This window comes from Phalacrocorax aristotelis, chromosome 3, assembly GCF_949628215.1.
Source record: "Phalacrocorax aristotelis chromosome 3, bGulAri2.1, whole genome shotgun sequence".
NCBI classification, from domain to species: domain Eukaryota; kingdom Metazoa; phylum Chordata; class Aves; order Suliformes; family Phalacrocoracidae; genus Phalacrocorax; species Phalacrocorax aristotelis.
Window position 1 is genome coordinate 70,704,375 of NC_134278.1, and position 16,425 is coordinate 70,720,799.

General features: G+C 37.4%; 1 protein-coding gene across 1 annotated transcript in view; it reads left to right on the top strand.

The window, feature by feature from the left end:
* Window positions 1-16,425, top strand: part of SYNE1 (spectrin repeat containing nuclear envelope protein 1) — a 311,148-nt gene that overhangs the window by 53,143 nt on the left and 241,580 nt on the right. The window contains exons 3-5 of the mRNA XM_075087908.1: window positions 2,286-2,347; window positions 12,718-12,813; window positions 14,687-14,770. Of these exons, the coding sequence (XP_074944009.1) occupies window positions 2,286-2,347; window positions 12,718-12,813; window positions 14,687-14,770 (242 nt within the window). The remainder of the gene's footprint in view (window positions 1-2,285; window positions 2,348-12,717; window positions 12,814-14,686; window positions 14,771-16,425) is intronic.

The window sequence follows — 16,425 nt, forward strand, 5'->3', positions numbered from 1 at the left end:
TTTAAACCTATACAAATTAAGTGCTATAAAAAAGGAAACTTTATTATTAGTATGCTCTTTATAAGCCCTTAATAGTTATTAATAGGGCTATGAAAGAATATATAGCTCAAATATATTGCCTTGTAACAGATTGTTTTGAAAGGCTGTTTCTGCTATTGATATGACTGGAAGTATGTCTTCTGCTGGTAAACATTTAGAAGCCAGGAGCTAGTTCTCTGATTTCCAGTTGTCAGAAGGCTGCTGCTTACATTGTGAGGATGGACTGAAACTACAAATTAGGGATTCATTTTCACTCATTTCTTTGACCGGAAGTTTGGCTTCTGAAGGTGCAGTTCTTTTCTTTTGGCATGCTGTTGTTGTATCGGGGCTGCTGGGGAATTCTAAGTTACAGAGGTGTGAATGAAGCCGGAGCTGGGCTGATCCTGTGCGTGCTCCATCTCCGACCCCACACCTACTCACACACAACCCAGTGCAAGTGTGCAAGTACTTCCATTGAAATTAATTGGGCTACCTGTATATATACTTGCTTGTCAAAGCAGAGCTGGCATTTACTGTATGTCACAAAGGAAATATCCTGTTCATGGTTAGAAACCCCACAGTGAGAAGTCTGTTTTCCAGAATGCAGAAACAATTATCACATATAAAAACACCCCTTGCCAAAAATATTCAGTATTGAATGAAGCATAACGCAGTATTTTGAGTGGTATTTTTCATAACTTGTCTGTCAGTGCAACAAGTAGATACTGAGAATGTAATGAATGTTTTTAAAGTTATGTAAGACAGCCTACCCAATGAAATCAAAGAAAAAGAAGATAAAGAATGCAAAATTGTTTTCTTAGACATGAAGTGTGCTCATCTAGCAATAGGTTAGCTGGAGAGAATTATCTTTTTTTTCCTCTGGTATTTCTTATATGTGGGATATTGTTTATACATAAAGAAAGTATAAAATCCCTGAGTCATAATGCACAGACACTTTTTGAGAGCTCATATATGGTCATGGAGCCGTTGTTGTCCCACTTAAGATAACATTTTGGCTGATGAATTTTGTGCCACGATTTGCATCTTTATCTACCATCATTGTGCGGCAGCATTATGTGAGCGTAAATCAGGGCGCTTATTAGTAGCAGTACATCAAACTTATTAGTTATCTATTCCAGAGTTTTAAAGGGGATTAAATAATATTGCCTTTTAATTTTACAGATATGAAAGAGATCAAATCACGATTCAGTGCTGCACAAGTCAGCAGCAAAAGCAGTATCTAAAATTAGATTTTCCATCTGTAGGTTTTGGGACATGCATGTGTTCTTATAAAAAGTAAATATTTAACAGCTATTTTTATTCATTTGGATTTTCTGTAGGGCAATGAGGGTGCTGATTCAGACCCGATGATGGCAATAATATGTTTTGTTTTTCAGTGAAATCGGTTTTTATTTTTGAAAGAACTATCCCCAACATAAACTCTTGAGTGCCACTGCTGTGTAATTATTCCATGTGTCAAACCCAATTCCCCACAAGCAAGGGACAGGACTTTGTGGATTGGTTATGGCGCTGTGATTCTCTTCCCTCTGCAGCCATGACCCTGGCTGCTGAACTGGAGGAGCTAATTCAGGAGCTATTTTTGTCTATGCAGCTGGCAACTGTCCCTGAGGGACTATCTGAGAATCAGTGAAATTCACTATAAATCAGACAAGTGCTTCAAGGCAGGACTAAGGGAGGTAGTAAGTAGCAGTATAGAACCTGCCTGAACTAGCTAATGGTTCTTCCCTGTCTGGATCTCCCAGAGGGCAAATAAGCTTGATAAGGCAATTTCAAATCTTTAATTCAATATTATAAACATTTTCAAATGTACATGCTAAGGGTATTTTTTTCTAAGCCTCTAGCTGATTTTCTGAATAAAAGCAGCTTGACCCTCAGAGACATGGATTCTAGTTAAAAAGTTCAGAGAAGTTCTAGGTGCTCAGACCTTGGATAAATATAATATGGACTTAGATGTTAAATTTATCTTGGCATTCAGATTTGAAATTATGCCTTACAGTGCATTCACTCATTAAGACTTGAACTTTGCTGTGAAACTGAAGAATAGTCAAGTGTCAGAGCATTATTATAGGAATATTAAAGTATTTGTTATGAGTAGTTTCAGGCAAAATTAACTGTTTCAAGAACACAGTGGCATTTCTGGCAAACGCAGAATGCATTTGTTGTCAATAGAGAATATTATTCTTCCATCGTGTAAATCTAAAAGGATTCAGCAATGTCTAATCAAACTGATTTCCTTTTTTTCTCAGATGAGCAAGAGTCAGTGCAGAAACGGACTTTCACAAAATGGATCAATACTCACCTGGCTAAGGTAATACATGACTTTGAATTTTCTTTTTTTTTTTTAAATTAGACCTTTTTATTTATGCCTCTAGAGGCCCTGGAGTACAGCATATGTAAGATTTGGCTGAGCAGAATGGAATAAACTTAAAAAGGGATCCCCATTATCTGCACACCATAAAGGATGGATCCATTTCAGCATGGTAGCAGTCAGCTGTGGCGTTGTGAGTGGTGTCACCAAGCAACTGCTCAGCTCCTTTGACCAAAAATGGAAGATGGCATAGTAGCTGCTATTTCAGCCAGAGGGAATATTTGAAACTGCTTTCTATGAAATAAAAATATTAGCATTATTACATAGAGTATATTTGAATAAAACTTAAGTCAGTTGTGTAGTTCGATAAAGGCATCCTGAACCGGTTACAAACTAAAATAGTGCTTTGTGAATACAGTGCTGAACTAATTATCTGATGCATCTTGGGATTTATCATTAAACTATTGTTGCTTCTTCTTACCACAATCTAAAACTCCTTTTTTGGTTTTAGCAGAATAAAGACAGTGATTTACAGATTATTCTAAAAGCACTAAGTTATAACTGATACCGACTTTATCTAACAGCATTAGCAGTGAGATTTCATTTGGCATTTCCCAAAGTTTTCACACAGCACAGCTCTAACCATAGTTATCAATTAGTCCAGTAGATTAAAATATTTAAACACCAGAGGTGCTCTTTGGAATTCATATTTTTAAATCATGAACTTTTAAATCATGAACTTGAAAATTGGGCAAGGAATAGCTGCAAGAATACTGGTTTGCCTTCTGTGTAAGGAATTGGCTGGTAATGCCCTCAGAAATGAACAGAGCAAAGCAGGAAGCCCATATAATGCTATATCGTGTGATTTGGTCTAATGAGACTGTATGGTAGAGCAACAGCATTTATTTACATTACTGAGGAATGTCATTGAGAAATTTACTGTTAAATGAAGTGCACTGACATTGTAAAATTCAACTGGAAGAACAAGGCTTTCTTCAGGACTTCTTGACAGTGGATCCTCACTGGGAATGAGGTCTGTCCCCCCATTGTCTTTGGAATATTTGGAAAAGGTCCCCATGCATCAGAGAACTTAAGCATTCTACATATGTTCCATTTACTTCAACTGAGATGGAAAGAAATTCAGTATTTCCCTAAGTATTAGCAAGGCAGGCCATGAACATGTTTCAGAGGAGAAAAAGAACTCTTATTTCATTGTAATGTATCATTGGTAATTGATGGACAGTATCTCGTAATAATTGATGATTAGATATATGTGCATATATATTTCTGTGTGTGCGTGTAATGATAATTATAATTTGCTAGTAATAACTGACTAATCCTTGGGAAGAGGCAAAGTCATGGTGGTAGCTCAGTTAAGATATTTTTCTCTGGATTGAGAGTTGTGAACTCTATCTTTACTGTACTAGTCCCTTTTAGCCATGATGCCTCAGGTAGACCTTTTGACTTGTGTGATCTGGGTGTATATTTCTTTAACAAGTCTGCTATTGTAAAGGTTGCTCAAATACATTCAAACCAAGCAATTAACTAGCCACAGCCCTCACTTTTAGCTACCTGAGCTACCCTGTAGTAATTGGTCTGTGTTAATTCATTCTTTAACAAGAAAGTTGTTTCTATGATACTTTTATTGATGGCTGTCAGGAAGTTTGCCTTACTGCCTAACTCAGATGCATAGATTAGCTGGCTTTGCTTCCCATTTATGCTGTTATGCTGCCACAGGAGAAGCATTGTTCATAGATTATAGAGATTAGGCTCAAAGGAGTGACCCACGCCATTCAAATTTATAAGTTTTTAAAGCTTAAGATTTTAAACCATTGTTAGTAATGTTTTTGGAAGGTGTGGAAATATGTTTTCTGAGTTCATCACAGCTATAGGAAATACTGATGAGTCTGTGAAATGCGCAGGACTCCCCTTGCGCTCATGTTCTGAATTGTAACCCAGAAATTCGATATTTAGGCTACTTGATTCTTGTAAAAGATTGTTGCATTTTTCATTATGTCAAAAGAAACTGGAAAGCTGTAACATTGCCATTGTCTGGAGGCCTTTGAAATGTGATAAGGAAAAATCCTGGAAGGAGACCCACTTTTAGGCAGCATTGTCTGCATTCTGCTCTCATCTTTGAACCCAAGAAAATGTAAAGCACCTGCCAAAATGGTACCTAGCAGGGAACACCATGAACCGTTGGCCTTGCACTGATAGCGGAGAAACAGCAATACATGCTTCTGCATTTGGGCCTGTGTCTGTTAAAGCCAGTGAAGTTACACTGGGGTTAAATAAGACGAAAGGAGACGCAGGACCAGACTGAGTGCAGGTGCCAGATGCTGGCGGCGGGGGGCTGCAGGGCAGCCTCTGGGAGGAGGGTCTGGGCTGCCCCGAGACCAACGCAGACAATTTCAGCTGGCTCCAGTGGACCCACTGTGGGACATGGCTGAGCCCCTCAGCCGAGCTGGTAGCTCCTCTGGGACAACGTATCTAAGAAAGGGCAAAATGCTGCACAGGCAGTGAGAAGTAAGTGAAAAAGTGTGAGAAACAGCCCTGCAGACACCAAGGTGAGAGCAGGAGGGGAGGAGGAGGTGCTCCAGGTGCCCGAGCAGACACTCCCCTGAGGCCCCTGGAGAGACCATGCCAGAGCAAGCTCCTGACAGGAACAGTGGCCTCCAGAGAGGAGCCGACACAGGAGCAGGGGAAAAGTGTGAGGAGGAAGGAACAGCAGAGAGAAGCCGTTATGGGCTGACAGCAGCCCCCATTCCCTGTCCTCCTCTGCCCCTAGGGTATAAAAGAGTTGGGAGTGAAGGAGTGAAGTTGAGACTGGGGAAAAAACAGAAGGTGGGGAGAAGGTGTTTTCAATTTTGTCTGTATTTCTCACTATCCAAATCTATTTTAATTGGAAATAAATTAATTTTCCCGAAGTAGAGCCTTTTTTTGCCTGTGATGGTAACTGGTAAGAGAACTCCCTGTCTTGACCCACAAACTTCGTCTTCTTTTCTTCCCCTGTCCTGTTGAGGCGGAGAAGTGAAAGAGCAGCTCAACCCACCACAAGGACATATGTTACCCACATAATTACAGGTGAACTTGCAGAGTTACTTTTTTAAATCGCAGCCTTTTTCTGCTCCCTTATTTCGTGTGTGTGAACGCCAGTTGCCAGATTGCAGTTTACAATGTAATCCAAAATGCAATCCAGAGTTACTGTGCTGAATTTGAGTCAGTATATACCGGCTTCAAAATTAACAGTAACTTCACTTCAAGTTGATTCTCTGTTTCTTGGCTACACTTGTAAAACTTTGGGTTTCTTTCCTTTCATTTTTGAAGAAAAGTTTAATAGTTGCCATTTTTTACTCACCTAGTAAAATTAGTAATGAAATAAGTAATACGAGGAACTAAGAGAAAACCTAAAAACTATGACTGAAGTATCTGTAACTCTAACACCATGGCTATCTGGAGAAACGTTCCATCATGACTGAGTTTGAATGTTTTTGAAAAAGTGCTGGTGAGTAACTGCATGAAACCTCAAAACCAGGAGAAATTAATGTTTTCTAAGCGAAGATTGATAGAGTTTCACTGCAGCAGTTTGAAAGATGGCGTTACTGATGGCAAAGGAAAGTAAACTACTAAGAGTTTTCATCCTTATACTGTGTTGGTTGAGTAGAGCAAAGACGGATTAAAAAAAGAACATTTTCTGACATTGTGAAGGGTACTGATTTGAAAGAAATGGAAATGCAGAACTGATTTGATTGTGTTAGGTAGAACCGAGAACAATTAATAATTTGGGAATATAAAGCAGGATGTGATAGTTTGCCAGGGTTTGCTATGAGTCAAAGATTCTTCACTGCTAATCTTTAAAATCTTAGTATATGCTTTTCTTTTTAAATGTCATGCTTTAATTGAAACAGGAACTAATCCAATGACTAAGTTAAGTCCATCAAGTAGGTTAAAAAATTTTTTGGGGGTTTTTAACTATAAAGTTAAGAATGGGTTTGAAAATATGGATACAAGTAAATAAGAATGAACAAAACAGGTAAATGAAATTAGAGTATTGGTGAGTTGAACTTTATGAAAGGCATTAGGAGGGAGGTACAATTTTTTAATTCTGTCTTGCTCTTAAAATAGAATACTACCATTTAAAAAATATGTTTCCTAATTGAAAGGTATATTATTCCACAAGCAGAAGACAATGAAGGACTTGGCATCAGCTAATTATGTGACAACTCAAAGAAAGGCAGAGGTAAACCAGCTCTCATGCAAGCTGTGCCCTCACCAACAAGGCATGTCCCACAGGAGACAAAGACAGAGGAAAGACCTGCAAGTATAATAACTAGCAGGTAGTATAATGCAGCTTCATTTTGGATCAGATGTTAGCACTAGGCTGCATCTGTCCCTCTGGTGTCTGCCTCCCTAACCCCAGCTGAATCCATTCTGTGATTCTGACTCAGGAATCTGATGAGACTCAGCAACTGGAAATTGTCACCTTTCTCTGCCACCCACTTGCAGGAATCGGGGCCCAAGCTACCAAATGAATGTCATCTATCTTCTGGCCATCCAATTTAATTTTTGTGCATCTGTGCAGTTCTACCAATGATAACTGAGATATGCATAAGCAACAGGACAAGAAGTTTTCTAATTGCATGTTATTTATTCATATTTCTCTAAAGTTCCAGAACAGGACCTCCCTTCTCTCAGTCTCAGCTTTCAAAGACAGAAATAATTTGGGGATGCTTCTGAGTATCTTTTGAGGCATCTTTTAAAAGTCTAAGTTTAAAACACAGAACATTACACCAAATACGTCAAAATGGAGTAATTAGATCCACTCAGACCACAAATTACTAAAACGTTTTCATTTTATTGCCTATGCCAATTTTTTATATAGTAGATTAGATGAGTAAGGAAGATGAAAAACATGCCTCTTTGTAAAGCAACAGAGGCATATACCTTTTATCGCCTTTGGTGAAAGGCAATAATAAAAGGCATTTTCATCTTTGGTGAAAATGTTGGGAAACAGTAGTTTCAGAGCTTTGGAATACAGACTGTAAATTGGTTTAACCTAATCAAATAACATATTTTTCCTAGATGTAGGGATAACTTCTGTATTTGTACTCACCAAAGTATTGTTGTAAGCTCACCAAATAGACTAAACAACAAATACATACTGAAAGCAATTATTCTCCATTTGGTATTTCCATTGAAATGTTGCATACACCAATAAACAAAAGCAGAGCATGGATATCAAGTAAAAATAAAACTAAGGGTGGGTGAACATTTTTAAATTATACTTACACAATGTTTTCATAATGCTGAATTAAACTTGGGCATTAGACCTTACATTAAGGCTCTTGAAATTGCAAAACAATATGTTTTGTAGCAAAGAGGAAGAAAAAGAAATGGGTATATCAAGGTTTACAGCTCTCACACACAATGCTGTCAGCAACGGTAGTTTGTTCTTAGACTGTAACTTGGTCTTCATACAAGAACCACACCAATTTTCATCAATTAACTAAGTAATTCTGTGTCTTTTTGCCTTTTTCAAATGGGAAAAAAAGAGGCTCCCAGTGTCTTGGTCACTGACACAGAAGAAATTTAAGTTAATGTCCATCCTGATTGCATGATGAGGAAAATCTGACTGGCAGTTTTCTGCTCCAACAGTCACTGTACGTTTTCACTAGCATTGCACATAACCTCTGATGTTAAACAGTGAACACTAAATTAATTTGTGTGATGAAACTAATCATATAAATCTTAGGGCTGAGTCCCTCAGACTTAAGTCATAAGAATAGTCATTAACAGCAAGGAACATGAAAACCTACGTGCTTAGGAATTTAGGAATTAAATTGGGGCTGAGGGCCAGGCCAGCAATATTACAGAGTGACTCTTAAATTTTACATTCTCCTTTCTGTTTTTCCCACATGTATTTCCCTGCAGAGACAAATTCAGTAGCTACACAAATTTGTTCCTGTTTGTGCATGTGGATAGGTTTTCACACCTTTTTTTCAGCAGTTTTTGAAAAATTATTTGAAAATTAGTGTAGCAAAGGTATTTTCCAATATTTGCACTGGCATACATTATGATGCAGATACTGTTGTTTATATGGTATGATTTATTAATTACAGAAGCTAAGTACAGGGAGCGAGGAAAACACTCCCGTAGCAAAGATGCAAATGAGAAATGAAATGCAAGAAAAACTGTTGGAAAAGAAGAGCGAAGCTTAGCAAATATATGTTCGTTCAATATCTGAGGTTTCGATTTTACAAAACTTATTTTACTGTGTCAGAGGAGGAATGTCTAGAGATTGCAGGTCTATGTCTATTATAAATCTCTTTTTTTGAGGCTTGTCAGTCAAATACTTTTCATTTGTAATGATATTCAGTTCTTTAAATAATTCAGAATATTTCCTGAACGCTACAGCAAATTAGGTAAGTTCGTAAGAGCAACAAGTTTAAGCAAAGCATTTCCTCATCCGTTCCCATTTGTAATCAATTCTAAATATAGTTATTTAAATAAGTATTTAATATGGGAAAAATCTGGTTCGTTAACCTTTAAGATCCATTCCCAATTAATTCATATTCCTCCTACAGAGCACATGAATTTACTTGTACTGTGCGTGCCACCCTCTTTGTGACATGACTATTCCTAAATGTCATTGTCACTATAAACTACACTACTGTGATTGCACATACTGCAATAAATGAGTGTTTAATAGGATACATGCAATGTAGTATGTAGCATATAGTTAGTATTTGCTATTTGCTTTCTTGAAGAAGCTTATGAAAAAACAAAGTCAAATACTAAGGCATCTGAAATCTTAGTGTAGACCTCACAAGTTGTAGATTTAATGTCCAGTTGTTCATCAATGTATATTCAGAGTTCTCCCAAAAAATGTTGTTCGAGAAGTTTATAAATAACAGCTTTTCTTTTATATTATAGGATTTTGAGGGGTTACTTCATGTACTTTTTAAATGTTCTTTTTTTCTCATTTGAGTGACTTCATTAAATTCTTTGCACAGGCTTTCCAACATTCAAAATACAGTATATTAGGATCATTGCAGTTGATTGCATTGCTAGATATAAATACATTGCTAGATATAAATACATTTACATGCAAGAAGCCAAAATCTGGAGCACATTCAACACATTTAAGATTACAAAATTTTAAGTTAGTTTTCTTTCCCTGCTTTTACTGATTTACAGTTAGTATTTTGGCAGTGCATTAAGGGAACTAAGTGAATAGGTTTTGAGTTGTCTTGAGTCTCTAGAATAAAAAGTATTCAATAGATTTTAACTGAATACAGCTTTAAAAAAACCTTTTCTTTTCTGGAGGCTAATAAGTAAGCAGCGTACAGCTTCACTTTTTTCTTTCATTTCATTTGACATTATATATGCAGCCAAGGAGCAGGTATTTATCCATTCCAACAGAAGATATTGTGTTAATCTCAGTAGAGGATCTGCCTGGATCCACAAGCTACAGTCAAGCGGCTTGAGCCACCCTGTGCGTGGTCCATATACAATAAATAAGGGTGTATGAACTTCTCAGTATCAGCTAGTTGTCTGTATTTCTTCCTGAATTGTATCAGCGTGGAGAATAAGATTGGTATCTATGGAATCTTTATGTAAAAGAAGAAGCTATTCTTCTATATATGACACTAGAAATATAGCTTATTCAATACTTCTGAGAAAGACTGGATTCATAATAATAGGGTAAATTCTATGCTATGCGTCCAGAGTAGGAAAAAAAAAGTGACTTATGAAGCACAATGAGGGTCTTACCTCCTTGTAATTAGATGTTAACATCTTCAGGGTAGTGAAAAATATTATATTATTAAGCATAATATGCAAAACGTTTTTGGCAGGCTGTATAATTAAGTAATTTTCCAATTAGAGGAGTCTCAAAAGGAGATCTTGTGACACAGCTGTTGTACCTGCCTTCTGTTCCTGTTTTACTGATGTTAAGGTAGGTGGTATGTGCTGCTAAACACTGGCAGTGTTTGTAGTTGTGCAACCTTCCAGCAACAAAAAGTACATTTCAGCCTGCTGATTTATAAACAATCATGATTCTCACACTTTAGAGCAGTAGGTCTTACTCACTTTGGTGTAAGTCATTTGATGGTTTCTTTGTCACTTCTCATCTTATTCAATGCTTTATCATACTTCCCCTAGTTTCCCCCAAACCAATATTTGATTTGTGTCGAAAGGAAAGCACTGTAGGCGTTAATTTACTTGGATGACATCTTCAGGGATACTTTTACTGCCTTGCCTTAGTACCATGCCTCAGATAGGGTGCAAATCTAGGTTTTGTAACTACTGTCAGTGAGGAGGGACCAGTGAAGGGTGATTCAGAGCAAGAGCTGGACCTGGGCGATCAGAGGTTATATCTACAGGGTGGAGCTATGCACTGTGGAAACCAGAGGTGCTTCCCAGACTTGGTTTGCATATGAATGCCAGATGACTTTTAACTTTGTGTTGGGATGAGGCAAATTCTGGCCTCCTGATTTGAGAGTAAGGAGAGCAAACCGCTCAAGCTGGAAGCGAGCTGTGTTGCACTCAAACATGTCATCTGACAGGCGTGTTATGGGCATCAGGGTTGTGAGGCACCATAAATCTCATTTTCCCTTCAATTTAAATGTATCCTAAGTCATCCTTTATAAGAACATGTCTCTCTTCATAACTGTAGATTGAGCTTCAAGAGACAAACCTCACTACTGGGGCATAGTTAGATAGGTGGTGAAATTTTTTTAGGCCTTCGCCTCCTGTTGGATTAGGGTGTCAGCTCCTATGATCCTCTTGTCTTTTTTGCTGAATTATTTTAGCACAAAATTCTTCAGTATTATATCATGCGGTAATACTGATGAAACCAAAGCTGCTCCGACTTCAAATATGAAATGATAACATAGAAGGTGAGGAAAATTAATTGCATTTATGTCAACTGCCTGTGATGCAAGACTGGGACAAATTAATCTTCAGTGACCTCTTAGCTCCATTGATTTCTGTGGTGTTACGTTATGGAAGAACATGATCCATTATCTACTGCATTGCTAGGAAATAAAAAAGGACTATGATTAAATATACCCTCCTAATGAGTTGTAATATTGCTTTATTTTATATACACGAGAAAATAGACTCTTTTATTATTGTGGCTGTTAGAGCACATAAAATCTCAGATGAAGTCTTCTCTCAGCAGAGGAGTTCTTTTTCCACTTTATGCCAAAGTTATGTCTCATTGAAATATTAGTTCATCCAAGCTGAACAATGAAGACGGGGTGTTTTGATTTTGAGAAGTAGAAACCTTTGCTTTCTCCTGATTTCTTATAGCATTTCTACCTTTTCAAGAGCAGTGTTTCATTTGTTAGGTCCATGTTTTCAAATCTGTGTTTCTACAGAACAGAAATAATAGATCAAGTTGTACATTCGTCTTTTTTTCAAAAGTACCCCAAAAGTAAATTATTAAACCTAAACTAGTTTCAAGAATTTTGTAGTCTGATTGTGATTTTAGTGAATTAGCAGGTATAAATACTAGAATTATGTGAATGCTGACAAGCTCATGGAAGCTAGAGGGTGTTTATTTGATTTTTTTCAGCTGGACCAGGTTAAAGCTTTTTGTGTCTAAGATTTTTGTGATCATTAAAGTACTGACCAGCTGAGAGCCATAGTACTGCAAACTGGGATGTATTTAAGAAGGGAGAGTTTAATGAAGTGATGTTGTTATGCAAAATTCCTAAAACATTATCTGTTTACAGATTTTTCAGTATTATCATTGTTGTGTTTGCAAATGTAAAGACATATGTTAAGCAATTTGTCTTTAAGTAGAAGCTGACATAGTGCTAACAGCACTGGAAGCCTGCAAGGCCTGGAGGAGAGGAGAGAAAATACGACAACTTAGTGTAACAACTGTCAGCTGTGAGAAAGTAGCAGCGTTGCTCAACCAAGCACACCGCTTTAGGGATCTTTCCTTCATACAGCTTCTTGTATTTCTCAGACTGAGGTGTGAAGCTTCTGTGGCACTTAACACTAGGTGAAATATCATGATAGATTGAAATGTGACTGTAGTAGTACATCCATAACTTATGTGTATTTTATGGACTCACATGCAGTTGTTGGTGTGTTTCTTTGCTTGTTTTCTGGAGCAGGTGGTTTTTCTTTTGTATCATTAGTGGCAGAAAACATCTAGTGTTACAGTCCTGCACCAGAAATGTTAAATAGTTAAACAATATGGTGGCAAAGCAGCAGTTAAAGGATACATTGATAATAAACATTATAAAACATGAAGAATGGGACCAGCCATTCTTTGTCATTCCATTTGAAGGGAAGAGAGGTAGGATGTAATGCTGGTGAGCCTTTATAATATCTGAAGTCTTCTCCCCTTTCAGCGCAATCCTCCCTTGCTGGTGAATGATCTGTTTGAAGATATCAAAGATGGAGTAATGCTTATTGCCCTTTTGGAGGTTCTTTCAGGGCAGAAGCTGGTAAGAACTTCCTTCCTTGTGAATACACATGATAGTTGCATAACTTCTCTAGGATATAATTTTCTAATATGTTTCTATATTTGAATACCGTAAAAAACCTGACTGCTACATAGCAAAATAAGTTTATTCACAGAGTGGGCTATCTGGTTACAACAATCAAAAAAAAAATTATTATAGACTGACATTCTTGATTTTATGCATTTTCTATTGATTTTATCTTACTAGTTCATAAAAAATTGCTTATTTGTATTACATTAGTCTTTGCAGTCCATCTGGCTGTTACTGCTATGACACAAACAAGGTCTAAACTGTAAGAGACTTCTATATGTCTTGAAGAAATCATGGCAGTCTTTTCTTGTTAAATGTATGGCTTTCTCTCTGGAAAAAATATTGTGAGCCCCTCAAATTTCATGGGGTCTTATATCCATTTACCTTGACAACTGCTTTGCTACTGTAAAGAACCTTAACTGACGCCAAATGGCTTTTTCACAGCCAAGTTTTGTACAGAGGCCACAGTGTGTACATGGCAAATAGACTGTGTCATGGGAGCCAGGCTAGTTTTGTGCCTGTGATGTGGGAGAAAAATGAAAGGGTTTTACGCCAAGGGCTCTCACTCCAAACCAGCTCGCAGACTGGGTGGCAGCATCTGAAAGAGTAGGGCAACAGTCAGTCGTTCAGCTTGCTCGAGGGTTCAGCATTACCTGTTTCCTCACATGCTGGCAATTGGCAGGTGCCATACTTTCGTCCCTTTTTCATATTTCACCTCTGTTTTATTGCAGGTGATACCCAAAATTAGGTAGTAATTCAGACTGCAAGAGTGATTTTCCTCTAAGACGGGAAAAAAGCTATACTTTCCAGTGTGTTTCTGTTCTGTTGAAATATACCTATTTCTGGTTTCGTTCGTCTAAGACAGAAAGTCTCCCTCTTGTGGCAAAACAGTAGTAGTAAAACGGAAAAGAATTTTAGTGATGGCACCTGTTATAGTGAACTTCATTGGATTGTAACCTGCCTACATTAATTGGTGAAAGGCAAGAGATATCACAAAACCAGAATAATGTCTGGTTGATTTACAGGTCATATAAAGCAGAATATGATATTCAGTAGTAACTGCAAGAGGAATTTCAGAATCTATAGCAGGCCTTTTTTAAATCAATTTGTAAATTTATGAACATGAACTTAAATGATAGTAGTGGTATATTTGCATTACAATATAAGATTCAGCGGGGAACTTAATTCCACTGTAGAGTATTGGAAGCCTAGGATGTGTTCTTGATTTTATTCAAAGAATTCTTTTTTTAGCCTACAGGTCTGAAGTTCAGCAAAATTCATTGTTAAATGAGGGTTTGTGATAGTTGGTTTTGTTATCACCAATGAGGTATTAGAAAGACTGGATAAAAATGCTCCGGGTAAAATGTCTTCACTGAAGACTGATTTTTTTTTTAAAAAAAAAAACAACCACCTTGACGTCTTTGCAAGCAAAAATATCTCACTAAGGGAATGTTGCCCTGTCTCAAATATATGTATATGTGTGTGTGTGTGTGTATAAAAAGAGAAGTAGTTTATTTTACGTAAGAAAAACAGTTCTCTGATTTGATGAAGTTTATGGGCTGAAGCTGACAGCTTGCATCCTGAGCTGGTCCTGAGTTATTATAACTTTTTTATAATAGAACTATCACAGTTACATCCCCTCTATCTGTCGGTGCTCCCTGTTAATATATGCAAAAATGAAATTTGACTGTTCCAAGGAACATTTTAACATGTAAATCAGACTAAGTTTTGTACATAGGCATTTATAATAAGCTGGAACTTCATTTTTTTTTGCAGCAAATTGGCATAAATGTAATTGGGGTTTACACTGTTTTTTCTCTTTAAGCCCTGTGAGCAGGGACGTCAGCTGAAGAGAATTCACTGGGTTGCCAACATTGGCACAGCTCTTAAGTTTCTAGAAGGAAGACGGGTACGTTTGGTAGCACTTAGTCCTGTTTTTTTCTTTATTTTTTTCTTTCTTTCCTTAAGTGTATGATTTGTATCCACCTACCTCTTCTTATTCTTCAAAATTGGAGCTATGTAAGCAGTCTTCAGTTTCTATACAGAGCCTAAAAGATAACCAACCCTGCTGAGCATCAAGGTAGATTGCCAAAAATGGAGTACCATGCTTCTGCTTGCAATATCTGAGTATTTTTGTCTGGACTTTTCTTGGTTATTTTTGTATGTACTTTGTATCAATATGACAGATTTTCTTCTAGAGGAATCTGGAAATACAGAGTGTGTCAGTTAGATTGGTGTGCATTAGCAGGTGGTCTCTAGGTTGAATGCAGGCTGAAGGATGCATCTATCCAGTGTGTCACTTTTTTCCTCCCAGAGGAGGTGGGGATGCTGTTCAGACAACAAATGCCTCTTCAGTAGCTGAGTGCAGTCCCTGGTCTGTACTCAAAGGTGGACAAAGGGAGATGGGTGGCTGTGCACAGTGCTTTGGGGAGTGCCAACAGGGTCTCCTTCCTCCATGGCCTCTCCTATAAGTAAAGTTTATTACATGTTTAATCAACTTCCTATTTTCACTGTCCAGACAGACTCCTGAAGATACTCCTATTATACTGCAAAATGCAGCTGGCAATTAACAGATATCACCCTGAACCAGACTGGGTTTTTTCATGGTTCTGAAAAGTTTGGTTTGTAGTTTTAGATCCATTTTAATGGAGTATAAGACAGAGGTAACACAATAACTAGACTAGATGGGCTATGCTTCTGTGAACTGCAGCCTAACCAGAAGCTTTAGCTGAGTCCCTGTAAATCTTTTGATCTGTAATATGTATAAGAAAAAACCTCGCTTTCTAGAAAAAGAAAAAGTTTTGTTGGAATTGGTCCAGCTGAGACAATGAGATTCTTGGTATATTTTTCTTTAGGTAGGTAATAGAAAATTTTCCTTACTGACTGGTAGAGAAGCAAGTAATGTCAATTTTCCCAGTTTGTCAGAAATCTTGGTGGGGAGGATTGGAAATATAGCCTGTGGAGATTTCTCATCTACCTTTTCCCAAGCAGCCTGTGGAGTTTTAATTCTGGAAAGATCTCCACAGCCCTGAACAACAACTGTTTGTTTGCTCTTGACATTATCTGGTGGGTTTCCAGCTGCTGATTCAGAGAACTGCAGTCTTTTCTCTGTTTTGGGGAGACAAATTAGGTCACGTAAAGTCATTCTCCAGCTTTTCTTTAACCTATTCTCAAAGTTCTTTTCTTAACCTTTGTCTATGAACAAGATTGTGGTGCATGAACACTTTAGCAGCCCTTCATATCTACAACATGAGTGATGGCAGACTCTCAGTTTTGCTGAGGAAATATTTATTAACTTATTTGCTAATTTTCCAATACTGCCTGTTTTTTTCCATTTTCTTAAGCATTATCTATCTGTTAATTTCTTTATGATATACTCTTTATCCCCTCCTTTACTGCCTTTTATACTATGAACTTATTTTAGGGTGATACTTTATTCAGACTATGATTAGCATTTGGGAATTGAGTCATGGAATCTGTTCCTGTTTCTGTTGAAAAACTTCAGTGACCTCAGACAACTAATTTTTCCAACTATTTTCTTATTTTAAAGGCCTATAGTCAGGT